Genomic DNA, 26,982 nt, shown 5'->3' with positions numbered 1-26,982 from the left:
TCAGAACCGCCGCCCGTGACTATTTACATTCCTTCTCTCCTGCATTGGCCCGGTTCTGAGGCAGCGTAGCAGGAAACCTCCCAACGCTCCAGATGGCCGGTCTGTCGCTGGTGGTGAATCACGACAGGATCATTTCACCTCTGTGAATATCCACCACGTTCACGGTTTAATGATTCAGCCTGACACAGCGGGTTGGTTACTATCTGCACATGATGAATTAATAATGTGTCTTCTCGCTGGAAAACACAGCGTAGCCTTCGGTCGAAGCCGTCATTAACAGCTGTGGCACAAAATGTCCATCCTGCTCACACCAAACAAACCAGGTGAGTTCAGCAAAGGAGCGAACGACTGAAACAACTTGTTCTGTTTGTGCTTGCGGTTTGAAATGTGGCATTTTACATGCAAACAGTGCGGAGATGTAAACATTTTAAGATGTTTATTGGGCCTTTATTGATACGACTGAAAGTGTGAAATGCAGAGAGAGTGGGGGAGACATCTGTTCGACACCGCTGATGTCCGAATGTGTCCCGGTGAGAAGGAGGGACTGTCGAGGACATTTCTAACACGTGATGGTTGTCAGACAATCAAGAGGTTTTGGTGATAACAGCCGACACCGGTGTTCATGTGCTGCAAACACAAGCTCGTGATCCCGGCAGCAGAATCAATACACTGGAGATTCCAGCCGCCCCTAAAAACCCCTTTTAAACCGAACTGAGCATGTTAGTGCAGTATTTTTTTTATTGGGTCCATATCAACTGTAGCTGGAGACGATAAATACCTGTGACTGCTGCTGCCGGAGGAATGAATGCAGATTTTACCAACAGACAAAATGTTCGTGGGTGTTTAGGTTTTTTTTTGTCCAGCGTGATAAGGAATTCATTTCATTATACAACCTCACTGTGGCCATTCTTCCCTGTAACATTTTTAACATCCTCCACTGACAGAATAACAGTTAAAAAATGTCTTTTTTGTGTTGAACAATATTTCCGCTAACAAAGAACCTCTAACCTCGGTGGACCTCGGGGACATTCAGCTCCCGGTCGGTTCGACAACTCCCGGCAAACTCCGGCTGCCACGACGGCGCTGACAGCCGAACACAACAAGGCATTTTAAAAACGCTGCTTTGTCTGTCGTCACCTGCACAACCATGAATACATTGAGCCAATTAGTTCAGCACAAGGCAGAGCTTTGGTGCAGGAAGGGGACCATTACGGGCTGGCCCCCCCGCTGACCCCTCCACCGAGCAGGTAGACGGTAAGGGTCGGAGCAGTCCTCGCAGTCAGAATGCATATTATCACAGCTCGGTTTAACCTGACGCAGCCGCTGACTGTAAATTATCAAGTTTTTTATGATTTTATTTCCAAGCTCGGGAAGTCGTCATCATGAAAAGCTGTCGAAGTTTATCTGATGCAAAAAGGGTTTAGTGTCACCTTGACATGCTTCCTTCAGGAAGACGTGACACCTTCGGATCAGAGTGATCCGTCTCCTAAAGAGGAGCCATTATAAATAAACTGCTCGTCACTGACTGTAGTGACAGAAGCCAGTTCCAGTCTCTCAGCATGAGATCGAAACTGTCAGTGGTGGAAGGCTCCAGCTCTCGATAATGTAACAGTTAATACCCTGGCACTCTGCGTGTACGGGCCCAACGCACGCCGCTAATTTCCCTGCTGAGATCTGCTAACGGCTCCTCTCTGTTCTGTTAAACGGTAGATGAAAGCACCGTGCTGCCTGGCTCTTCTTCTGCTGTCAACAGCCGTCACGTGTTAAGATCCCCCAGCCTCCGACTTGGAGGAGGAGGAGGAGGAGGAGGAGGAGGAGCTAGGGGAGGTGGTCGTTAGTGGTAGAAAAAGAAACCGATTGGCGGGGAGGTAGAAGAGACGTGAGGCAGGAGGAGGAAGAGGACACGTGGAGAGGGAGGAGGAGAAGGAGGAGTTGATGGAAGTGCTTGGAAGGCACTTAGAGGGATTTTAAGGGAACTAATAAACGCAGAGTTCATTTCTCTCTCATGTACCGAGCTCCCAGGCGAAAACACGACTGTAAGACAGCAGGATATTTTTGATCATAAGTGTTTCGCTGACTGGAGTGAAATGTGAAAACCACCCCCCCCCCACTCAGCCACCACACACACACACTCTCACTCTCCACAGCCTCGACCTGAACTCACATCCATTAACGTGCACATGTTGCCAGCTACGCTTGACTTGCGTGGATGTCGCGGTGCCAGCTGTATCTGCCCAGCGCGCCCTGCGTGCACAGAGGGAGCAGGAGCGGATGTTGGCAGAGGTCGGGGGGGGGGGGGTGCACGGGAGAAGTCAAAGATTGCAGACGAGGCTTAAGGCCGACGTTAAAGCGAGTGCAGGCGGTGGAGAGAAGTGGACAGGCGAGGACGGAGGTAACAGCAGGAGGATGGTGGCAGAAAAGTCCTCTAAAAGTTTTGAAAGAGCGAGCTGGCAGGAGCCCGTGACCCCGTCTGTTCTCTACCCCTCCACCCATCACCCCCCCATACATCCAGTCCTTTCATGGGGAGCCCAGCTGGCACCGGGCCGGGGGCAGTTGTTGCCGTTCGAACACACACGCATGCAAACGCCCACCCCGTTACACACTCGCACACACACACTCACATCTGACGGGACCGGTAGAGAAGCATTTCCTGGATGGCCTGCGGCAAGCGAGATAGCTGTCCACTGCAGAGACACACACTCACACACACACACACACTCATAAATACATGCACAGTGTTTCACACATGCACACACACAGACAAATTGGACCATGCAGCCCTGTGCATAAAGTAATCAGATGATCTGGCCGAGGGGGAAAACGCTGCACTGACTCTTGGACACAAACCCTCTGCTAACCTACATCCACCCGGAACCACGAGGGCTGTGGTCTCCTGTCGTCCTCAGCAGCTGCTTCCACAAGCAGCAGCGTTAACAAGGAGAACGCTGCATCAATATCCTCCCAGGATTCGTTCAGTACTTTCTGTGGTGGAGGGACAAAGACACCTTTCAGACCTGAGTGAGTCCAGCACAAGTCCGAACGCCCCAGGATGTGACCAGATATCTCAGGAGGGACGTTGAGACCAGGTCTGAATGGGAACAAGGTTACAGAATGCAGCACTGAACTTGTACTTTCCTGGTTCTTGTAACAAGTAATTCGTTGGGGGAACATACCCGCCTGCACCCCCTCCTCACTCCGTCCGTGACACACAGATGTAAAGTACAGTCGTCAACCTGTGGCCGACTCCCGTGTCTCTGCAGCTCTACAGGGCTTTGTGTATATGATGCGTTGCTACAGTAACAGACAGGAAACGACCGCCTGTTTAGACTACTCGTCAGATCCCATCTCGTCTTCACATCCTGATGAAGCTGATTCAGTTTCCTCCAGTTTCAGCCCGAGTCGCTGTGAGAGGTGCGTACAGAAACGTCTGATTCTGGTTTATTCCTGGATCAGTTTGACGGAGTTCTCACTCGTTTCTATTCCCCAAAAAACAACTGACGCTGAGGCCTTGCTGTTTCTTTGTGTGTCTGCTTCATTAATGTTGTTGCTGCCTGGGCTCAGTTTGTCAGGCTGCTCGCACACATGCAGCTGTAATGTGTCAGAGCTGTTTCCTCCAATTCGGCTGAAACAAACAACGCAGCATGTTGTGTTTGTGTTTCGGATGTTAACAAAGGTGTCGCTCCGTATGAGATGTGCTGAGAAAATGATGAAGGAATTAACGTGTCGCCAGGAAATGGCGTTTCAGGTTTGTGTTGTTTAAATAAAGATGGTTAAATGGGATGTGACAGTGGGATTCATTCTTCAAAATAAGTAAATTGAGGACACAAACAAAGGAACTGCTGTTTTCATGTATGAGTTATAATAGTAATTACTCTTGTTGTCATCTTGTCACAATAAGGTTCTTTACATTATAAAGCGGGGTTAGGTGCAGATTATACAACATTTTAAAACGTAAACAGCTCACAGACATGCTGCACTTAACTTTGATCATCTCCCGTAGTTATCCAAAGAGGCTGCATGTGGGAATGCAAACGTCTGAGTCAGTTGCTCTGGACTTTCTCTGCAGTTTCTCCCGCCAGTAAAAACTCCAGAGAAGGTCCAGGTTCGCCCATGTGAGGAAAACGCAGGCGATTATCCAGAGTACTCAGAGTTGATGACGTTTCTAACACACAATGGACCCCAAAGCAAAAAAGACATCAACCTGGAAAGACAACTGGATTTGAAAAGCCTTTGGTGATGCCGGTGTCGATGTGCTGTAAATACAAACCCCTGATCTCTGCTCGTGTCCTCCTCCTGCTGCACAACCCCTCAACCTGAACACTTCAGAGAGCTCTGTGTTGTGGTGGATGTGTCTGACCCCGACGATCCCCGGCTGCGTTCTTCATATGTGAACGACAAAGCCTGGACCCCATTGTACGGATATGCAAGAGTTAATGTCTGAAAACAGCTGTAGTGTAAGTGGAGGATTTTATGAGGAAAAAATGTGAGAAAAATCATTTTCCAAGAGTTTGTTTTGTAGCATATCGGGTTAAGGTGTTGAAACTTTAATATTTTTTAATAATAAGTATGAATCCCTTTGTGTGAAAATCCTATTTTCATTTCATTGTGAGTTTAGATCTACGTAATTACCGATCTCCCAACGGTTCTGTTATTCTGACAGCTCAGGTGAATCCGAATCTCTGCAGCGAGACCAGGAATGATTTTATCCAGATGGGTTTCATTTCCACAGCCAAGTGATTTCCCACTGAAGTTTATCCCCCCCCCCCACGAAATGAGAACCAACACAGGGAGGGGTTGCTCTGTCGGTGTTAAAAAAAAAAATCATACCAAAAAAAGTTTCTGACAATCAGAAACAAAGCTAACAGAAACTTTCAGAAATCACAGGAAGCTGCACTGTTGCCCCCTCGGTGTGGGAGCTGGGGCAGCGGCCATGCAGGAGTAACGTCTGTCAGGGAGATAAGAGCTGAGGAGGGAGCCTGCAGGCGATGGCTTATCACACACACAGACCTGGAGGGAATACACAAATACACATACATGGGGCGGAGGTGGATGAAGCCGTCCACGTCGAGAGATTTGAGGTGGGGGAGGCTCGTATCTCACTCCTGAATCACCGGCCGCCCGCAGCGGTAACTTCAGTCTATTTCTCTATCTGTCTCACAGCAGGATGACCTTCCAGTCCACAGATTACCTCCACCGGCGCAGGGCTCAGAGAGAAAGAAGGAAATGTGTGTATTTAATGTACGAGTAGTTGTCACGATTAGAGTTAAATGTGTCAGGAAGAGACGGAGCGGGGACATTCAGAGGAAACGTTCACAATGATTCTTGTTTTAATGGAACAGTAATCATCCCATCATCGACGACGAGAACCCACAGGGTGTTGCTCTCGGTGCATTGTGGGTAAAGTACCAGATGCATTTAGCTGTGTCGAGCTTGTAGGTGATTGCACTTGCAGCCATCACAGAATAATCACCTCAACTTATTTATTTTACAGCAATAAGCTTTTTACAGATGGTCTTATGAAGCAGAATAACAACCGAGACGTAATTATACATTATTAGAAATCACAGACAAACATTTACTTTCTTTTACGGGAGATTTTGTCGTAGATTATTTGCAGGTAAATCCCAAAAAATACAGACATTCCATTGGACCTATTATGTCGCTTGTGTACCATCAAAAGGATTTTTTCTGTTATTTTAAGGTATAAAAATGACCTAGTGTTGCTTTAAATATTCACTTGTTTGCATAGTATTGTTGCTGATTTGCTCTTGAGCTGATCGACACAAGGTCCTGCCGCGTGTCTGTGGGTTTTTGAAAGCACGTAGGAAAATGCAGGAAACCACTAACTGAAAGAGACGAGAGAGAAAATAGTTAGAAAATTGGTAAATTATAATATTCATCAAAAAAACGACCTGTAGCACAGAGACTAATTACCCCCCGATGCAAGGCAGCGGCTCAGCTGAGAGTTGGTGTTTTTACGCGTGGGTGGAGTGGACTATCCCACATGCTAGCAATTAAAATGTTAGTAATGTCAGTGGTGCAGTTTGCTCTTTAAAAGTCCTTTTGTACGTTGAATCAGAATAAAAATGAGCATTAGCTAAACAAGCAGGAGAAGCTTAATGAGACAAACGGCTGAGAGTAGTTGATTTCCAGCTGTGAGTTCAACATCAGAGTCATGTCATTATCTGGAAACACAGCACATCCTCGAGCCAATCAGCATCCAGAACTCGTTGTCTTTGTAGAGTCGTAAATACAGATTGATAACACGTTTACAATTCTAACTGTATCAGTGCAAACTGCAGATTCGGCCTCAGGCAGTAAAAAAAAAAATACAGTGTGTCTGGCATTTCTTTAACATGACAAGATCTACTGCATATAGTTCAAGCAAGGGGGGGGTGGTATGTGTTTAGTGCAGCACGGTGGCCTGGTGAGGAGATAACAGGTTCTGTTATCCAAAGGTCAGCGGCTCAGGACCGACATCAGTGTGTGGCCTGCACCTCCACTGAACCTCCCCCGCCTCACTGAGAGGGAAGTCAGTGCTGTAGGAATACAGACGTCCTAGCATCCTTTAAGTCGCTATGAGATTCCTCTAGAGGGCAGCGCAGAGTCGTGTTGTCAACCACTAATGTTTCGATGGTGATGGAGGCTGTGGTTACAGCTGTGTCTCAATCCAGTGGCCGTGTTCTTCAGAGACTGCATTTAAGAACCGATAGCAGTCTCTATTCCGAAGGCTCCTACAAGCCGACAAATGTTTCCTTCCATCCCCGAGAAACGAAGGCTCCAACAGATGGATCCTTCTCGCGCCAACGTATCCCAGGATTCATTGCACTTTGGTGATGAGCTGTTTTTCAAAGACGTGACTGCGACACGAAGTCCGATGCTTCGGTATCACGCTTCAACTAAACCGAACAGCTAACGCTACGCATGTTGCCAAGGGGCATTGAGACTTCCTTGTCGTGTTGTTTGCCGTCAGCACTAAGGGTGGGTCTTGAAGTACATGTGGATGTGAATGTATGAAAATCCCTGTTCTTTGTGGTACATGTAAGTGATCAGCATTAGGCCTTTAATTAGCTTGAAATACCAAATACTCGCACACAGCACAATGGCTGTAGATGTGGGGAAGTGGCCGTGTGGTACAGGAACAAATTAGCAGAATTAACAGAGGGGATTAGAGCTTTGATTAACTCCAATGAACAGAAATGTGGTTCAGGAGGTGAACGCAGAGCAACGGGGAACATGTTGGCCGCTCAGAATGAAGAGTTGTTTCTCGACCGGTCTCGTAGCTGAGATTATTTTCTGGGAAGCGAGCCAGAAGTTGGTGTTACAGTCTCAGCCGGCGGCGGTCCCCTTTTATTTGTCCTTCAAGACAGTAGCAGCAGACAAAGGACCAGAGTGAAACGTGGTGAGACCTCAAGAGCAGAGGGCTCTTTTAAACAAGCTGCCGCACAAACAGCTGCTCTTCTCCGGGAGAGTTTCACAGGTGGCGTGTTTGTTTATCAAGGACTTTTCTGTTGAAACTCAAAGAGGAGCCGTGAAAAAGCCTCCACCAGCTGAGATCGTGTGAAGGTCTTGATCGTATGAAGGAAAACGTTGATCTGAGTGAGTCATTGAAAAGAGGGAATCTGACAATTCCTTTTTACATCAGGACACATTAAGAAATATGAAAGATCTTTCTGATCGTCAGCTGGAAGTCTGGAAGAAGAAAGGTCGGCATTATCTCCACATAGATTAAGTTTTCCTTTGACTGAATCGACGCTGCGTGATCCTGCTGGCACTTAATGACCAGGTTTCAAACTCAAAGTGAGACATTGAACAGGCTCTGGTTTGACCCCTGGGAGTCTTTGTTGATGTCGATCGATTATCGGATCTGGGAATGAGCTTTAAAATGTCCCTCTTGTTCTCCTGATGACCTCAGCGTCTGAAGGACCCATGAGAACTGCCCCCACTGGGACTCCCATGCTGAGTCCGAAGTGACTCACTGTGCAGTCCACTGTTATATGTAGTGATGTCCGGATGTGTAGAATGATTATACCCTATGGAGTGAGCTCATTGTATCCCACAATGCATCAGGAACAGACGTTTGCAACCGGTGGTCACTAACCGAGCAACATTTAAACTCATGCCGGAGAAAAATGGCAATAATCGGAAAAGGCCTGAAATTTGTAGCAGTAAGAAAATATTGTCTATTTGTTCGTGTGGGAAAAGACGCACGGTAGCATTTAAATATTAACTGACGCTGATGTGTCACGTTTTAATCGTGTTACAGCAATAACCGGAGTAGTAAGCCAACGTCTTTTTATACCTCTGTCGTGGCGGGGGGTGTTTATGTGTTAAAGAGTCAAAGAGAGACTGATTTCATTTTAGTGGACAAAGACAAGGTCACTAACCAAGGTCTCTTGAACATGTCTCAAGTCTGACTTGAGGGAATCTCTTCAATTGTGACCTTCAAACATGAACTGATCACAGTCGCAGTGACCTCATATGAATATGAGATACAACATGTAGGTGGAACAAACTGCCAGTGGTTAGCGGAGGCGTACGACCGCAGGGCAGTGATTCTAGGTTTGACTTTGTTTGGCTCTCCCTCTACAGTGAGTACAGAGTGATGGATTTTGGACACAACCTCACGTTAGAAACTTCCAAACTGGTCGTGTTCCACTCCCAATCAACCGAACCTGGCCTCAACTCTGAAAGTTATCCATCAGGATGCATTATTGATTCGCAGCCAGCCGAGTTGGAGCGGGAGCAGAGGGGCTGAGGGGGTTGAGTGTTGCGTGGAATATCGTCTAAATATTTGAAAGAGAGGTACTTGTCTCTCAACGTTCACCACCTAAATATTTTAACACTGAGGGCCTGAGCGGGTTGATGTAGTCAAGAGTTTCAAGAGTTTTTCTTTCTCTGCTCCAGTCAGAAGAGAAGGGTGAAGTCATTGATAGAGCCGAGCTGTTGGCTTCAATCAGGGGGCGAGCGCACGCTCACACATCTGCTCGTCATGGTTACTGTTTCCACTGCTTTCCAGTGCTTCGCCCTCCTTCTTTTCAGTAGTTGTGGTTTTGGTTTTTCTGAGACTTCTGCAGTCTGGCTCCAGGCGGAATTACACGTAATAATTCAACACAGACACACAGAGAGATTGTGTGCTGCACATTACGTACACTGCACATTGCGGTGTGTGCGCGCTGATTCTGTGGTTTTATTATGTGGCACAGATGCACAAATCGCCATCCTGCAACACGAGGAAACTCATATTCTCATATTCGCCTCCACACAGGGTTTTATTGTGTTTTATGCTCTTTCGGCGCTGGACTCGAGCTCAGACTCATTCGTCACCGGACTCACCGGGTCAGATGTTAGTTGTGTTACCTGCAGCTGAAGCTTTCCAGGGGAGTGGTCCATGATTACCTCTGCTCTTCTGCTACTGCTTTCCATTTCAATGTTAAAGACCCTGAGCCACAGTTCAGCAGCTCCCAATATTTTTTTAATAATAGAGTTCATTGCCTCATGCAGATACAGTTACACAATCGCACATACACGCTGACAACAAGGACAAAAAAACAGATACAGTGCGTGCACACAGACACAATCTTTAACTCTACAGAGACAAACGCAGACAAACAAAAACATCCCATTTGTGTTCTGGGTTCAATCATCATTTCTCATTTCTCCGTGTTGCAATTGCAAGATATGCTCCCCTGGCTTCACACAATAAACCAGTTTGTGTCTCTTTGTGTTTATTTGTGTGTGTGCATGTGTGTAATGATGGGCCACACTGAGCTGTCTCTAATCCTGCAGACTAGTGCGATGTCTTTCAATTAGCCAGCAGGGCTTGTTCAGGGCCAGCCGGGGTCAGACCTGCTATCACAATCTGCAGCTAATCCACTACGGACTGATCAATGCAGAGGGGGGAGGGAGGCAGAGAGGAGAAAGGTCGGACCTTCAGGAAGCAAAGGGAAAGCGGGGGTGAGCAGGAGGTGAAGGCGAGATCGACAGAAGAGGAGAGGAGGGCAGGAGGAGGATCGAAAGATGCTACATCTCCGAGTGTGTGTCCCCGTCTCCTGCTGGCTCAGCAGTTTATATACGTCTGGTGTTGATCTCACTGACCACAGAAAACCTGCTGGAGGCTTGTGTGTGTGTGTTAATGAGATAATGACACAATATTAAAGTGGTTTTGTTGGAGCCTCATCATCGCATTTCGTCCCACTTTTGTTTCCGACATGTTTAAAGTTCAGTTTCCGTCTGACAGGAACAGAGAAACTTGTAATTGCTCGTTTGCTGTAATTACGACTAATTGCTGTTATCTGGTGCCGTATTACAACATTTCCAGAGAATTCTCTTGCTTCCTGCAGCAGAGTTTCCATTTTTACCATCGGCACTCAACAACTAGCACCTATACATTGTGTCTTGTGTTATGAAACATGCTCAGCTGTTAATGTTGGTAGGCTGCCGTGGGTTCGAAGCTCAGAGGAGCTGATGAAGTTGTAATTCTGGGTTTGTCCTGCAGCCATGGTCACTTCAGCAGGATTTCACCAGCCACATGAATTGTACAATAAAAATTATATAATAAAAATAAATAGATAAATAACGATGAATCCAACTTTGCAGTTATTTCCTCAGGATTTACATATTCTGCCATCAACAGCTGGCACCAGTCGAACGTTGTGTTCTCTCTCGATCTCTAAACTACAGATGGTTTGTTTGTTTACGTTTCTTATGGTGAAATGTTCATTTAGTTTTCCTTCATTATTTTACTGAAGTCAGTTCATTATTTCGCCGTCAGTTTACATCCAAGTAAGTTGATCATTATTCTGCATTTGGGAAAGTCCTCGTTAATCTGGTTTAAACAATATGACTCGAACACAGCATTGTATTAAAGCTGTGTCCGAAGATTTCCCTTTTTTACTTTTCGCCATCCAACATGTCAACCACATGCACTTCATCAAGAACACAACCCCCGATCGATTCTATAATCATGTAGGTGTCAAAAAATGCACTGCTCATATATTTACACATCAGATTGTATAATAATTTGTTTTTGTGTTTTGTGCTGAAACATTTACGGATCTCGTGGAGAACACGACGCGGACGCGGAGTAAATCCAGGGCGGAGAGAATTATCGCTGTCTAGATGTTTGCTTTTCATTTTTGTGCTGCTGATCATATTCATGAACAGATCGGAGTGGGAGAGAGCGAGGGCGGGGGGGGGTGGTAGAGGAGCAAAAAGAGCAGTGGCTTTAGCGACCTTAATCCTGTCCACTCTGGGTTTGCTGTTCTCTTCCCCCGATGGCTCCCCCATCCTCCCTCCTCTCCCCCCTCTCCCCTCCTCTCTTTTCTGTTTTGGAAGGATGGAAGTGCTCCATCTGAAATGAGCAAAGGCACACAAGCACATATTCATTTCCCCCCTTCTTTTTCTCTTTCCCCCTCTTTTCTTTCTACTCTCCTGGGCCCCTTTAAACCTTTCTCTGCCCCCTCCCTTTTTCACTCTCTCCCTTGGTCCAGATTTGCTTAGAAATGAGTCACCCGACCACAAACCACCCCATTTAAGTCAGAGGGAACGGTGGAGGGGGGAGATGGGAAGTGGAGAGGGAGATGGATTGAGTGAGAGTGGGGGAGAGGGATGGAGAGAGTGAGAGAGTGAGAGAGGGGAGAGGGAGGCTGTTTTTCACTCAGCTGGTTTTGTTGATCAGTATCAACAGCCAAGGTCTGGATCCAATCAGCTTCATGCATTCAGCCAAGCAGAATAAGAACTAAAAATATATTTGGCAGTGCACAACAGTGGCGCGTGCATCAAACACACACACACACTTGTGCACACACACTTCAGCAGAGATGCAAATTCAGTGCATAATGCAGCACAGGCAGGGTGTGAAAGCAAGAGCACTTACCGGGGCTTTGGATTATGACACAAGTGTGCTGATTTGTGTGTGTATGTGCGTGCATGTGCATGTGACGTGCACGGATTCCCATGCATAATGGTTGAATCTGCACTGAATTAATGAAGCTGCAGACGTGTAGGTGTGAGACATCACACTAATTACGCCAGCAATGCTGTAGCCTCGCCATCAATAATGTTCATTAAACTACTGAACCCACTCAAGTTGACGGCTCCGTGTACGACTGTGTGTGTGTGTGTGTGTGCGTGTGCGTGTGTGTGCGTGTGTGAAAGCGACTTGCTGTGAGTAAGCACCAGTCGGGTGATGGATCACCACAGATTTGCATTAAATGCTTCTTTATTTGGACACGGCCGGCTGACAAAGGCCATTTTTTATCATCTCCGCTTATTCAAAGTTTCAGGCTCCGAAGATAAAATATACAAAACATCATCCCACTCATAACTTCAAATAATTTACAGTGCAACTATCAGGGTTGTTTTTAGTCAACAAGGTAATTAGATTCTTTCCGAATCGCCTGAGATAATAAAACACACGTGGGTGGTTTATTAAAACTGTGACATGTTTATGTGTTTGGTTAAGTTGGTTTGGCCGTGTAGGTGAAGACGTTGCCATTATAACTCAAACCAAAGTAAAAGTCTGTGTCCTCATCCAAGAGCCTTGTGGTGTGCGCTTGTTAAGACAACATAATTTGTTCCGAATGTGGGACTTCACCCAAAACTTCAAGGATGTGTTTGTTTATACACTGATACGATCCAGGAAACAGGTTCTCGTCTCTGAAAAGCTGAGCGTCGAACCCGAGGGACTCTGCAGAACGGACAGTTTCCTCTTGTGTCCTCACAGAAAGTTGAAATGATGACAAGTAACACAAACGTCATGGGATCTGGAATCCCTTATTCCTCCAGTAATCCTCCGAGCTGGTGTTCAGTGAACAAGGCAGTTAAGAGTCTTGTAGCTTTTTAGTCACAGGCTGTGGTTCTCTTGTAATCATGCAGCGAGGCAGTAAATAAACCATATAACAAAACAAACAGTCAAACGTAGAATCAAGAGATCAAACTGGAAATCATCCATCGATCATCCCAGATCAGCCGGGGAAGAAGGGTGTTCCAGTCATCCCTCTCCTCAGGCCAGATGGGACACGTGGACCCTCCAGGGAGTTCTGGGTCTTCCCCTGGGTCTCGGACACTTTCGATGTGTCCTCCATTGCAGGGTGTCCGGGGGACCTCTTGAGGGGGGGCACCAACCGAGCTCTCTGTGGATATCTGAACTCCTCATATCTCCAAGGTTTAACGCTCTTGTTCTTTCTGTAGCCACCAAACTAGCATCAAAGCTCCAATCTTGTTATTCCAGGTTTGTCTCTGTCATCGCAGGACACCCGGCTGGCACCGTGGGTAGTAAGTACCCATTTTGCTAGTTTGGTAAAATCTGACTTACTAAGGCACACAGCACTTGACTGCACTCTTTAACTGTGATAAGTTTTAAAGTGTAGAGCTGAGCCTCACAGACAGTAGCTGTGAGCTCGGCAGCGTTATGAGACGTTCAGTGATCCGGATCCCGACCTGTTTTTTTAAGGTCACAGCACTTGTCTTACACGAGAAACACATTTCCAAATTATCCTCTGCTTGAGGACGTCACACGGTGAGAAGGAGACTGTATAATGATGCTGAGGAGACATTTCCATTACACCTTGGGTTGTGTGTGTGTGGGCTCACGGGGGCGTTACCATGGCACTGATGTCAGATGAAAAGTATGCATCTGTAACAGAAGGTCTTCAAGTCTTTTAATAGGAAATAAAACCACTATTTCCTGATGAATGCTCATGTAGGAACTCATAAAAGACTGAAGGGCCCAAAGGTCTCGAAACCCTTTCATCACAAGTACTTGTTTCATTCCAGCAAGAGAATGAAAACCAGTTAGATTTGACATTTTTATATTCCAGTTCAACCTTGGTCACTGAAGGAGAACAGAGAAGTACAAAGAACCTGCTGATGGACGAGCAAATGCCTTAAAAGTAAATACAGCTCGTATGAATGGAGCAAATTGAAAAGCTTGAATTGACCTTGTTAATGTCCCAATATTTAAATAGGTTATTGAAATAAAACTTAGCCTGAGATCCTCCTCGAGACAACAGCACACTCCCATCATCAGTAAAACTACATTTTGCCTTTTTCTGCAAGTATTTCAGTCACATGTCTTGAAAACAAAGACTCGTGGATGAGCCACAGACGTCTCCTCCGGCTCTGAAGGTAGAAACATCGCACCGGGTCTTTAAGGTTTTTACACGCACGTTGCATTCAGTCTTAAAGTCCCTGCACGTCACGGCAGACAGTGAATATCTGGTCTGTGTACTCAATCAATATCCGGTTCTGTTGCTTCCAGTTTGTTGTAGTGCATTGTGTTTTTACGACTGCGTTTTACAACTCCACAGTTAATACACACTCAGTAAAACTCCTGGCTGGAGTTCGCTCCCTCCGAGGACTTACATTCCTATCATGTTGTGTCAGAGTTCGGAGAAAAAGGGGCTCAGCACTCTGCTTGTGTACTAACACACACATACGCTGCAGAAAGCTTGTCAAAGATGAGTCATTGGGCTTTTGTATGTTCATATTCTCCTGTGTGTGTGTGTAGGCTGTAAATTGTGTGAGTGTTCCCTTTAGGCGGAGGGTTGTTGTTGAGGTGAATGCAGCCAGAAGTCAGAGAGTCTACGGAGTGTGTGTGTGTTTATGTGTGTGAGTTTTTCAGTGAGCGACTGTGTGTGTGCGCAGCAGCTGGAGACTAAATGGGTGTTGAACTAGAAGAAGGAGGTGGGGAGGCAATTGGGAAACCTCCTGAAGTTCATAACCTCTGCAGGGGGCCAAAAGATGCAGAAAAACCTAATTAGACCGTGTGTGTGTGTGTGTGTGTGCGAGTGTTTGTACGTGTGAGCGCTTTGCCTTAATGTGTGTGTACTCATGCACGTAGATGCTACTCCCACATGGATGTTTTTGTAAGTTTTGAACGAGTGTTTTCTGCAGAAAGAAGCGACGCAGATGAGCTTTCAAGGTTAAAAGGGGGTAATGAGCTTGGAGGAGATGAATCCACCCATTTATCTCAACTTGCATCCATCCATCCATCTATCCATCATCTCCATCCACCCTCTTTCACCCCCTCCCTCCCTCCCTCTCTCCCTCCCTCTCTCTCTCTCTCTCCCTCTGCCTCTCCTTCCCCTCTGTCTGTGCTGTTTTCATCCCATCTGCTTGCTCTGTGTCAGAGAGCATCCATTTAAAACCCTGAGTCTCAAAGGACAGAGCACAGAGCGAGATTCAATGGGCCACGAAAAATGCCAAAAACAAGATGCTTTCAAAAAGTCATTCTGACTTTCTCCTCTCACTCCATTTCTCCGTCTCTTTCTGCGCGGTTTACTCTTTAGTTTATGTCTCTTTCTCTACCGCGCTCTCATTATTTCCGCCGATGAAAAAAGCACGTGGGAGAGATCCGGAGATGAAAAGCACCGGCGAGAATCCGTGATGAGGAGACGGGATTGAAGATGATTTCGGCAGGAAATTTCTCTCAGTGAGAGGGTTTGCGTGAGGAAATGACTGAGATCGTCATGGAAACACCGGCGGTGGGATGCGGGCGGTGCTGGGGCCTTGTGCGAGATTTTAGTTGTGCGCTAAATGAAGTATGTGTTTGTGAAGATCAGGGATAATCAGGGGTAATTGATTAGACAGTGTGGCTCTTGGTGTTTGTGTGTCTGCATGTGTGCAAGTTTGACTGTGTAATCAAGGGTAATTAAGCTGTGTGTGTGTGTGTGTGTGTGCATTCATATTTTGTTCAGTACGTGTGTGTGACTGAATGTGTAGCTGTGCATGTCTGTATGTAAAGTGTGGAGTGTGACTGATGGTGTATTGATGGTTTCTGTGGGTGTTGCTTCGTGAAGACGATGGAGGACGACCTGCAAACCGAAACCTTTTCACTCCAGTGCAGTCATCAGCTGTAACCACATCACATCAGATCTGAGTAAAGGTCTGAGGATGTACTGTCTGACAGGATTACAGTGTTAAAGTAGTGGAGAGCATTTAGCAGAATATGGACAGCATTAAATGTGATGTTTTCCCAGAGGATGATGGTTTTCCAGGAAATGAAAGGACCCAAACTGGGGGTGAACAGTTCAAATAAATATGTCTCGTATAGTTCAGCTTATGTATTCACCAATTCAATTCTTCTCTCTCACACTTATATTACATTAATGTCTTTAATAGCTGAGTGTACCTCGCCGTAAAGTCCGATTCTGAACAGAGTGTTCCTGGAAAGAAAAAAAGAAACTGCACGGTGCGCTTTGTCATTCATGAATAAATGCTAATCACACTGCATAAGCAGGGCCGTGTGCTCGATGCTACGCGAGTACGTTCTCTGTGCTCCGTCATCGACCGGAAAATTGTAACCCATTACCGTCCTTATTGGTGCATGTCCTTCTCTCGGCCCTCGCGTGTCTCCTTCATTATGCTTTGTTTCCACGCGTATTTCTTCGAATCGAACGCGAGACACACCTCAGTAATGCATCTTGTCAAAGTCAGCGGGAGAAATATTTAGCTTTGCTCGCTGCATCTGTAAAGAGGTTACTCTCAAACCCCTCTTCCCTCCGTACATCTGTGATTTCTCGTCTGCGTCGCCTCTGGCTCCCATTAACCCACCGTGATAACATTTAGCCGCGGCCTCACCTCCCCCACCTCCGCGTACATCTGCTACGATTATGAGCCCCGTGCCTCCGGGACACGCAGCTTTACACATGCAATCATGACTTAGATCTTGTTACTTTAGTTTGTCCATGGATCACAGAACATGGCACACAGTGTGACACTTGTGTAGGAAACATCTTCCCAGAGCTTTAGGTTCTGTCTGCATCTACAGGCAGAAATAAAGCAAAGAACAAAGGTGTTTAAAGCAGAGAACTCACTCAACGGACTGCAGCTGCTTGTATCGCTCGTGTTTGATAAACAAAATCATGAAATTAGAAGTTGAAACCTTCACTCAAACACAGGAAACTCCTTTTTACAGATATAATAAATATTTTACTGTCTTCAGCAGGAAGGTAGGACTTAGCATGGATGGAGCTTTCGCTGTGCACGTTCACGCAACAAGCATATTAGCAAATGAAGTGTAAAACAGATAAAGTAGAGTTTGAATTTTGTGGTGCTATGATTGAAACTCTGTGTTTTCTGAAGGTGGAAGCACAAAGTGCCTGTGCAGGGGCGGTCAGATATCATCTTGTATCTGATCGTATTGTGTAGGTGGATATTACCTGAAGAGCTGGAAGCAACAAAGGCTGCTTAGAAACTCAGAACTCAGCTGAAAAGCAGAGGGAACTGGACTTGATGTTTTTAGGTTTGATTTTACTGTCGGTAGAAGCACAGTCCTCAAATCCATTTTTTATATCCGTCCTCAGTGTAACCTCACAAAGCAAAGACCGGCGACTGTGACATCTGTGTTCGGAGCATATACACTTCTCTACGTCTCGTCCTTGACCAAGAGCTGCTTTTAATGAGAATTCCCACTGTGGAGTTGTTGCAGTCGCTGCCTCTGGCTTCATTGTCTGACTGCTGAAGCAGCTCTGTGTGTTTTCAGGCCTGGTTTCAGTTGTGAGGAGGCGAAGCACAGAGAGCGAGAGGAAGGAGAGGGACGGTGACGGAGATCAACAAAAGATTATTTGGGATCCTCTGTTTCACTACTCGCTCCCCTCCCCTCTCTCTCTCTCTCTCTCTCCCCCTGTTTGTCCACAGTATCACTCTACCCTTCTAACTCTTTGCACCTTGCCTCCCCACATCCCAAATCTTCTCATTTAGATTATCCCTACCGCAGTGAATGTAACTGGGTAGAAATGGATTGCTTTCATGGCGCTCTCTCTCTCTCTCTCTCTCTCTCTCCCTCCCTCTCCCTCACTCTCTCCCTAATCTCCTCCACGTACATGACACTAATACAGAGACTGATATAAGCTCCCCTGCCTCTCTCTATGACATTTATCACCGTGCTTCTTAATGCAGGCAGGCTGCCGCTGTTGATGAGAAATCAGGATGACAAGCGTGGCCTATTTCCTTGCTAACGATAGTGTTGCCTTTTTTTGTACCACTTTTTATTTGGGAAAATATGTTCACAGCGCACAGTGTTTCCTAAAGCGTCTCCTAAGACGTTTGGCAAAGACCTGACACTGACACTGATCGTGCATCTGGCACAGTCTTGTCAGAGCCGATCTCAGACCCATTAGTGCTTCGGATTGAAAAGCCTGATGTCGGAGCACCTGAGGAAACCTTGTATCTCGCTTTAAAAAAAAAGTGATTTCCTGCATAAACATACTTTTCGGATTTCCAGGAGGAATTAAACGTCAAATGGTGTCATGCTGAACTTATGTGCCTCCCCCCCCGACACTTTGAGCTCACTGACATGGGGATTTGAGCCTATTTACCAAACTGAGTTAATGTAGGACGGTAGAAACGTGTCGTGACGTTATAGAACAGCATGTCACACCTGGAACTAGTCAGGTCTTAAAGGGGTCGTATGGTATCAATCAATATGTTTTCTTCGTGCACTGGTTCGACGTTAGTGCTGCTGATAGTTGGACGTTTTCTTCTTCCTTGGCTCAATCGATCTCTCCCGACTTTCGCTCTACAAACTTTGATCTGTTTAGCTAATCCTTTGTTCCAGTGGAGAGAACAACAGCACCAGTAAAGAGGTAAAAGTACCATCTGCAAGCAAGATGTCCGTTCATTGCAGGAAACTCTAAACTTGTTTTCTGTTCAGTTTTGGTTTAAAACTTCCCCACTTCTATCCAGCAGTAAGATGAGAGTAATCACTCGCTGAAACAATCCTGAAGTTCAACACTGTCAATAATCCCCCGAAGGAGGAAGTCCTGCATGGTCACAGATCATGTGCTGGCTCGACCAGTTGCCCCAGTGGCACCAGTTGAAAGGTTAGTCTGGAGCCATGAGACGAGGAGGAGGAGGTAGCTGCAGTTCCCGTTTTTTGGAAAATCAATCTTCATTCCTCAGTTTTTTGACTTTGAAACTTGGAGATAAAACCAAAGCTGCTCCTGCATGTGACCCAGGAGTTGTTGAAAAATGAACATGCCCGCTCTAATGGACCTCCGTACGAACACTGTTGTTTATAGCCTTTACGGAATAATGGGATTTAAAGTAGTTGATTAACGGAAGGACGACAGCCACAAAACGCCATTATTCAGCTGTCTCTTACTCAGACGCTTGATAAATGCCACTAATGCTCAAAGTGTAAATTGCCCAATAAATAACATTTTGGCCTCATGTTGTGTTTGCAGTCCGGCCTGCGAGTTTGCACGGGGAGAAAAGTAGGACAGGGAAAGTTGGATTCATCATCCTTAATGCCTTCTGTCACATCAGTTGGATATCACCAGACACCGTCCCCTAATTTAGACATCATATCCTGTCCCAGGAGCCGCCCGCCTCAGTCGCCCAACCCGTCTGTCTCACCCTGGCATAACCCTCGTGCATTCCCACGTGAGACCCGAGCAAGAGCGAGCGTTTGAAAGCAATCTGAGACCTCTCCTCTTAACTCGCCTCTCGTCTGCTCTCCTCTCTCCATCCACCACAAAACCCTCTTCCAATTCGTTTTCTGCTCGTGCCCAATCCATCGCCTCTTTCATCTCCGTCTCCTTTTCCTATTCCCTCACAATGAGCAATTTGTATAAATCACAGGCTCTCTATCCAGACTCACTTATAGTAACGTCCCCCCCCACTGGTTTTGTTAGCATAATTCATTCTTGTCGGCGTCGCTCAGATCATTATTTGATGTCCGATGTGATTTCCTTGGAAAGAGGAAAAAAAAAGTCGTTCCCTCACCGCTGCTGCCCCGGCTCGTAACCCCGCGCGGTGTTCGTTTCAGCCAAGCTCAGATTGTTTGATTGGCATTCACTGCTGTGTTTGCCAGGAGCGCTGGCAGAACCTCGCTGTTATTTGCATAAAACAGAAAGGGGCTCAGATTTCCCTGCTGTTCCTTATTCCACTGCCCTTACCGCACCCCTTAGAAAGACCAGCATGCGATTCCAGAGCAGGGAAGAAGAAACGCTCGCTGTCTTTGTGAGCAGTTCTGCACTGTAGGCTCAACTCCTCTCCTCGCCTGGTTTGACACTTTCTTTTCTCCTCTTTTTAGCCCATCATGAATTACTCATACAAATCCTACACGATCTTTTCTCTCTCTCACTCACTCACTCTCTCTCTCTCTCATATTCCTGCAGAGAATCCTCTTAAAAATGTCCTGGCATGCGAGTCTTGCTCCACAGTGTGAACCTTTTACCTTTGTGTGCCGCCGATCAGTGAGATCTGGACTCAGTCCTGGGTGGACAGCAGGCCACCGCTCCGCCCCGTGGTTTTGACTAGCTGACCGATAAGAGAGGCATGGGGAGGAAGCAGATGATGGGAGGAGGAAGAGGAGGAGTGGGGATGATAAGGAGGGTGGGAAAGAAACAGGGCGATAATGGGAGGGTTAAACATCGTGGCGTTTTTCCAGGCCCGACTTTGTGCTCGTTTCCACTGACCCTCTTCAAATAACCTGTCTGTTGTGTGTCTGTCTCTGCGTACGTCTGTGTGGCGCCGCCCGGCCCATAACCCATAACAGCATGAGGCCCAACACAAACCTCTCTTTGCTGACGCTGTAAACCCATCTCTCGTTTCTGTTTCAATCTTCGACTGAAACAATAGTGGAGGGGCAAACTTGGCTCACACCAACATGAAGTATAGAACAAAAGGCTTTTCCCCCGGCTGGCAGAGGGGGGGTGGGGGGGGCGGGGCAGCAGAGAAACTGGAGTGCCAGCAGCTGGACACACATGTGTGTGTTTGTAGAGCGAGATGTCTGCAGAATGCAACGAGCCTCTGGGAGAGTGAATGAGTTCCATTCAGCCTGATCCCAGCAATGACTGACTGCACTCTTACCAAGGGATTACACTGAGGAGAACATTACCACACACTTGTAAGAGGATTGTAACACACGTAGAGGAAGACACTATCACCACAGCACACTCACAACACAAGAAGAACACCTCCTCCACAACTGAGCGAGACTTAAAAACAGCCGTCAATTCCTTTTGCCCTTTTTTTCTTTTCCTCCACCCATTTTTCCATCCCTCCTTCCAAACCCCTCCATCCCCTCTGCAGAAGCCCTGGAGGATCCGCTCAGTGCCGGCGTCGTGGCGGGCGCCGTGATCGGCTCCCTCCTGGCCCTGCTGTTGGTTGTCACGCTCATTGCCGTTCTCCTGAGCCGCAGCCGCCGACAGCAGAGGCGCGGCTATCCCAGCAGCGGCGACTCCATAGCGACGGGCAGCGGGGGCAGCAACGGCGGAGACTATGGCAACAAAGCTCGGCTGCTTTTCAGCGGCACCGGCAGCAACAGCGGCAAGAACGGGACTGGAGCGAACAACAACGGGCCCATCTACACGTATCGGGAAGGCTGCGACGCCACGGGTACTCTGACGGAAAAGGCCAACGACTTCCACCATCACCATCTCCACCACTCGTCCACCAGCAAGCCCCCGTCTGCCCATGACATCCTCCTCAGTGGCGACATGGGTGAAGCCGAGAGGAGGAAGTTCGACCTGGACGACAGCATGGAGGAGGAAGAGGAGCAGTATGATAGGTTCGGAGGCGTCGGGGGAGGCGGGAACATGCTTCCCCCGGCCTATCACATGCGCAGAGGCCATGGCGGTGAGGAGGAAATGGACGTGTACCTCGACGACGACATGGAGTCTCAAAGAGATGGCTCTGTCATTTCCCGGACTGCCATTTATGTCTGAGGTCGCAGGGCAGGAAAGATGAGGGGCTGAGAATAGGGAACGGAGATGTGGTGGAGGAAGTGGGGGAGTCCGAGCCTGCCCCCTTAATAAATCAACATGGCCTCCATCAGCTATAAACACCGACCTGCTTCACATTCAACCCGATTAAAGAGACGCCATCAATTATATCCTCTCTGCTTGACTGTGTCATTTTACAAAAAGAGGATTGAAAGAAACGTGATAAATTCAGAATGAAGTTGTTGTGAAGCGGATGAAAGGGAAACCTGTGGTGGCAGAGGTGCACTGTGGGTAATCATGTGTGTAACTGCATCATGGAGACGGATTTTTTTCAGTGTCGGCCGAATGTGGCAAAAAAAAAAAAGCCACAGAAACTCTGGACGCGATGCTAACTGCTTCGTTCTTGTTCCTTCAGCTTTGCTAGTGTGTTGACGTGCTGAGTGTTTGTATTTTCTACGATAAAAACGTAATCTGCAAAGCCGCAAACAGCATAACCACAAAACCGCAGCTACTCGAGGATTGCCTTCCTGTTTCAAAATAAAACTCCTTCATCTACACGTGGAAAAAGGCTTCTGTGGACGTCGGCCGCTCCGCTGCAGACTCTGGTTCTTCACCTGAACCGTTTTTAAAACTTGAAAAAGTCCAACGTTGTCCTGGCAACAACGAGGGCGTTTCCGCTCACCCCAGCGACGGCTGTGTGGAGGCGCTCAGTGACTCGGGGCTTCCTGCCCCACCCTCTGACACCGCCGGGTTTCCTGGTGGGTGCAGCCGAAGCGAGGCCACTTACCAGAAGTGACATAACAGACTGAGCAGCGTGTGCTAATGTGCGGCTGGCTGTGGTGTTAATGATGTGCATCATCTGTATATCGGGTGCCGTGTCACTATAGCACAATTGTTGTTGTTATCGTCGGTGTAGATGTTGTCGTTGTTCTCGTTGTGTAATAGTGTTGATCTCGAAAGAAAAGATGCACCGGGAGCCTTGGGGGTTTCACACAGTTCCACGTTGGGTCGGTAATGACTCATTTAATGGGTAAAAACAGATTTTTCTTTGTTTGCAACTCTCTCCTCTTTCCGTCTCTACTTTTCCTCCTCTTTTATCTCCATGTTCTCTGCCTTTCTGTCTCCGTCTGTCTCATGTCTTTCTGCTCCACATGCATCCCACACCGTTTGTTTTCCTAAGCCGTGTCCCACACACATTACACTCCTCTCTTATTCTGTGTTTTTCTTTATTTACATAACGGGCAGCTTAGATGAGAGCCGTAATGACTGTGTGCAGGGAGAAGGGGATAACTCGTTTTTATAGTCCTATCTGGGTCGCATTCAACCAGGCAAAATATTCACCGGCTTTGTTGGAGGCTGCTGCGTTTCATTTATTCATTTTCCATGTTCCGCAGAATGTTCCTAGGATATGAACCGGATTATTCCATGTTCTGTATTCTGATTGGACGGGAAGACACGGTCCAAGACACATTTCAAGAGAGGATGTGAACGCAGGTTAAATGAAATCCCAAACTCCCAGATCTGTGTTTCTTGTACGTGGCGAAGCTGCAGCTAAACACAAAGGTTAAAAATAGTGAGACAGGAGGAGACTCTTTGTCTTTAATGAGACATTAAACATTGAGATAACGGTGAATTGTTCACGGAAGATGCAGAACTGCTTTTTAAAAGTTGCAGCTTTTTATTCTTGTGATTTGGAGACTGCACTTATTACATTTCTTGTCCGAATGGATCATTTTCCAACACTTCTGCTAATCCATAACTGAGACGTAGCTCTCATGTGTCTGGACACATTTGCCTTATTGGTTTCCAGGTTTTTCCGACTCATCTGTTTTGTTTTTTTTCAGGGCACCAAATGGGCAGTTGTCTTAATTAACTGTTGTATTATATGACTTAGTTCTGTTGGACGTGAGGTGACACGATAAGGCTGAAGGTCGGGTGTAAAGTAAAAAGAACAAACGGACGGTTTTGGAGCGATGGGAACAAACTAGCCTCATCCTCTGCTTTTCAGTCTCATGCTCAACACACCACATTTACTTATACCCCATTTACACCTGGTTTTAAAATGGATTCCAGGTTATTTGAAGGCGGTTGAATCCAGCTTGTCCAAAAGTAAAGTACAGGTGTAAATGCACCCAGGCTGCATTGAGGACGTACTGGGCTCTGATTGGTCCGACCACCTCAGGAGGATGTTGTGACGTGTAGAGTGTAAATGCAGATGTGTTCGAAACAGACGGACGGAAACCGTAACCGAGTGCCACTGCTCCACAACCTGCAGTTCTCACCTGAGTCCTCAACTATGGACGTTACTCAAGACACTCGGAGTGAAGACGAGACGCTTTTTTCGGACCCACGCAAACGAGCGGAGGTGACGTGAGCGGAGGGATCAGATCTCAACGTCGATAATCAGGTTGAATTTATATCCAGATGTTGAAGCTGGATACCAGACATGTTTTTAATTCCAGGTGTAACCGGGCGTCTCTGTTGCTTTAGAAGTGCAGTGTGATTGTGTGATTGTGTGTTGGTGGCTCGAGTCATTTTGCAGTCAAGGATACTGTGAGTAAAATCAAAACTAAAACTGTGTGGTATTAAAGGTTTTGTATAATCTTTGTCATTATCATTATCATATCAACACAGGTAATATTCACGGGGGAAGGATCTGAAAAGGGAATTATGATTTTTAATGGTTCACCAAAAATTATTGTTCTAAGTCTCGTATCCTTTTATCTGGTCTTTTTTAAATAAATTTAAGAACATGTTGTGATGATAATTGAGACATTTTTAACTAAACTAAACTGTCCATGAACTGAAAGCTGAGATATTTGAAGCTGAGATGTTTTCTCGTGTTAAAGCAACACAGTGTAATGGTTACCGAGCAACAGCGCCCCCTGCAGCCACACGTGGCGATTCATTCTAATTTGCTCCGCGTCCGAGCGATAAAGTGGTTTTAACGTAAAGAGAAAAAACGAAGTCGTTCAATGTTTATACAGTGTGGTTCCACTCACTGAACTGAAACACAACTGGATATTACCCATGATCCTCGGCTTCCTGAACCAGAAGAGCTGCGGCTGTAACAAATCCACCAAACTGTTCAGAACTCTTCATGTTTCAACAGTTTCCTGCTGAATATTGGAGATAAACTCTGGTTTTTAATGACTTTTTAAAAAAAAATTATTAAATTAAATATTACAAAGAAATCTGATAGAAAATGTTTCCCTAGAAAATGTAATTCAAGGAATGTTATTCAAACTGAATCTTCAAACTCATTCTATTCAAGCTGCTGTTTTACGGTAAAGAAGTTCCGCGCGGTGTTGCTTTAACCACGCCCCCTTTTCAGATCCACGCCCCCGTGACGGCGCAGGTCCCTCATTGTTGATCGTTGTCGAGCTTTGTGCGATCTGTTCGTCTGTAAATGAGACATCTGCTGCATTTCAGTGGAGCCATGTCGTCACGTGTCACGGTGTATTTGGACGTGTTGCCAGTTCATCTCCCAGTAACGGAGAAACAGCCAGACTGGGACTTCACATGCGTTAGAAGCTGTTAATTGTATCACTGCAGTACAGTTTGAAGTGTCTCTTCAGATCCCGAGGGTGCACGCGTGCGTCAAGATACACAAATCTATCAACGTGTGTGGTCTTTACATTTTAAAACATCCATTTTTAAAGCTGCTTATCGTAATTATAGTTTTATCTCAAATGAGAAGTATAACTGATTCTAGTTAGACTTTCTAATGTTCTATAAATAAAAATCCCTGAGACATAAGGCTCCAGCACACATGGGAACACTACACTACAGTGCAGTGTCTATTTGGCCGGTCTGCCTCAACACGTCTTTCCTCCAGGGGTTCCTCACGCCGCTCATTCGCTCGACTGTGATCACAACGCCGGCGCCTAATTAGCTCCAGAGTCTCGTAGCGTGCGTGCACCCTCGGTGAGGAAACTCATCGTCAGTCATAACTTTTGTTTTTGCACAACCCATTTTCAATAAAAAAATAAACTTTCTGAAACAGTTCTCTGTGGAAAAAGTGGTAATTAATTAAGCTGAGCCATTTCATCAGTGTATCAACAGCACACTTCCACATGGTTTTTCTTCTCCTCTGTGCACCTGCTCTGGGATATTTAGCTTCTCCTCTGTGTTCTAAGTTTTCACAAACTTAGGAAGACAATGGATTCTTCCCGTTACACAACACGTGTTCACCTGCTCCGTCCCAGGTCAAGGAAACATTCATTTATATTTAAATTTCCTGTGAGGAAGGACCTGTGAACTACTTGTGGTGTCAGCCGAGCTCGTAGGGTTTGAAAACTCAGCAGTAACGAGATCTCGATGACCTTTCTGCTTGCACAGAATCCGGTCAAGCTGTAGTTTCCCCCCCCGGCTGAGCTCTGATCACAGTGTGAGCAACACACCACTTCCAGATGTGTTTTCTGATCACGTTTCGTTCCGCTCGCATTTCCGCACTCACCTTATCATCCAGATACAGATCAAAGATTCCGATGATGTTTTGTGCCGTCACACCAGAAATAATCTGTGCCATCTGTAACCTGAAGAAACGTGACGTCAGACACAAACAGACAAACATCTGTGGAATAGATGAAATGGCTGAAGATGAAATGAGGCCAGTGTTTGGAAATATCTGACCTTAAAACGAGTAACTCAGCAGAGAGCTCACCTCGGCCCGGGCCCGACCGTCCCCGTCACTCAACCAAGTCACATCCAAAATGCACAAACTCGTTTAATCAAGATCCATGAATTATTCTCTGGGAAACTGGTGAAAATGTCCTCGATCCACATTTAATGAGTTTATTCTCGGTACAATTTCCATCAAGTTTCATTGGAATCGTTCAGAAGTTTCTGCGTAAACACGGCAACGGTCAAGGACTTGAAAATAACTCTATTGGTGCAGGTGACGAGCAATGAAACTCAATTGGTTCAAGATAAAGCTGCTTGATCTTTTTACTACTTTTAATTTGGAAGAATAGAGTTAAAACGGCTCATAGAGAATCATAAGATGTTTGAAACACAACCTTGAAACTTGAACTAATTGAAATGATGCTTGAAAAGAATAATTATCTTCTGTACGTACAATTTAATAATCCCAGAATAAGACGGCTCTGCTTTCTTATCATGTCGCGACGGTCTCCGCAGCCTGAGTTGATAACGGGGTCGTGTTGGCGACAAGCGTCCCTCGCTGATCTGTAGCCCGCCGCCCCGCCTCACACGCCGCCAGCTCTGGGAGGTTGCAGTCCTGAACGCAGCCCCTGTAAAGTCTTGTCCTTGCCGCTGTGAGTGCGGCGCCCATGCTAAGCAGAGG

General features: G+C 46.4%; 1 protein-coding gene across 3 annotated transcripts in view; it reads left to right on the top strand.

The window, feature by feature from the left end:
* The window catches only part of pvrl2l (PVR cell adhesion molecule related 2 like), a 221,361-nt gene that overhangs the window by 114,280 nt on the left and 80,099 nt on the right, over positions 1–26,982 (top strand). Inside the window, exon 7 of one of the 3 annotated variants that reach the window (XM_047344087.1) lies at positions 21,043–25,682. The exons of the other annotated variants lie outside the window; for them this stretch is intronic. Coding sequence (XP_047200043.1) covers positions 21,043–21,677 — 635 coding nt within the window. The 3' untranslated portion in view covers positions 21,678–25,682. Of the gene's footprint in view, positions 1–21,042; positions 25,683–26,982 lie in introns of those variants that run through there. 3 annotated transcript variants of the gene reach the window in all.

The sequence above is a fragment of the Hippoglossus stenolepis genome, chromosome 17 (assembly GCF_022539355.2).
Source record: "Hippoglossus stenolepis isolate QCI-W04-F060 chromosome 17, HSTE1.2, whole genome shotgun sequence".
Lineage (NCBI taxonomy): Eukaryota > Metazoa > Chordata > Actinopteri > Pleuronectiformes > Pleuronectidae > Hippoglossus > Hippoglossus stenolepis.
Note: the sequence above shows the minus strand (reverse complement) of the source record. Positions and strands in the feature narration are given on the sequence as shown.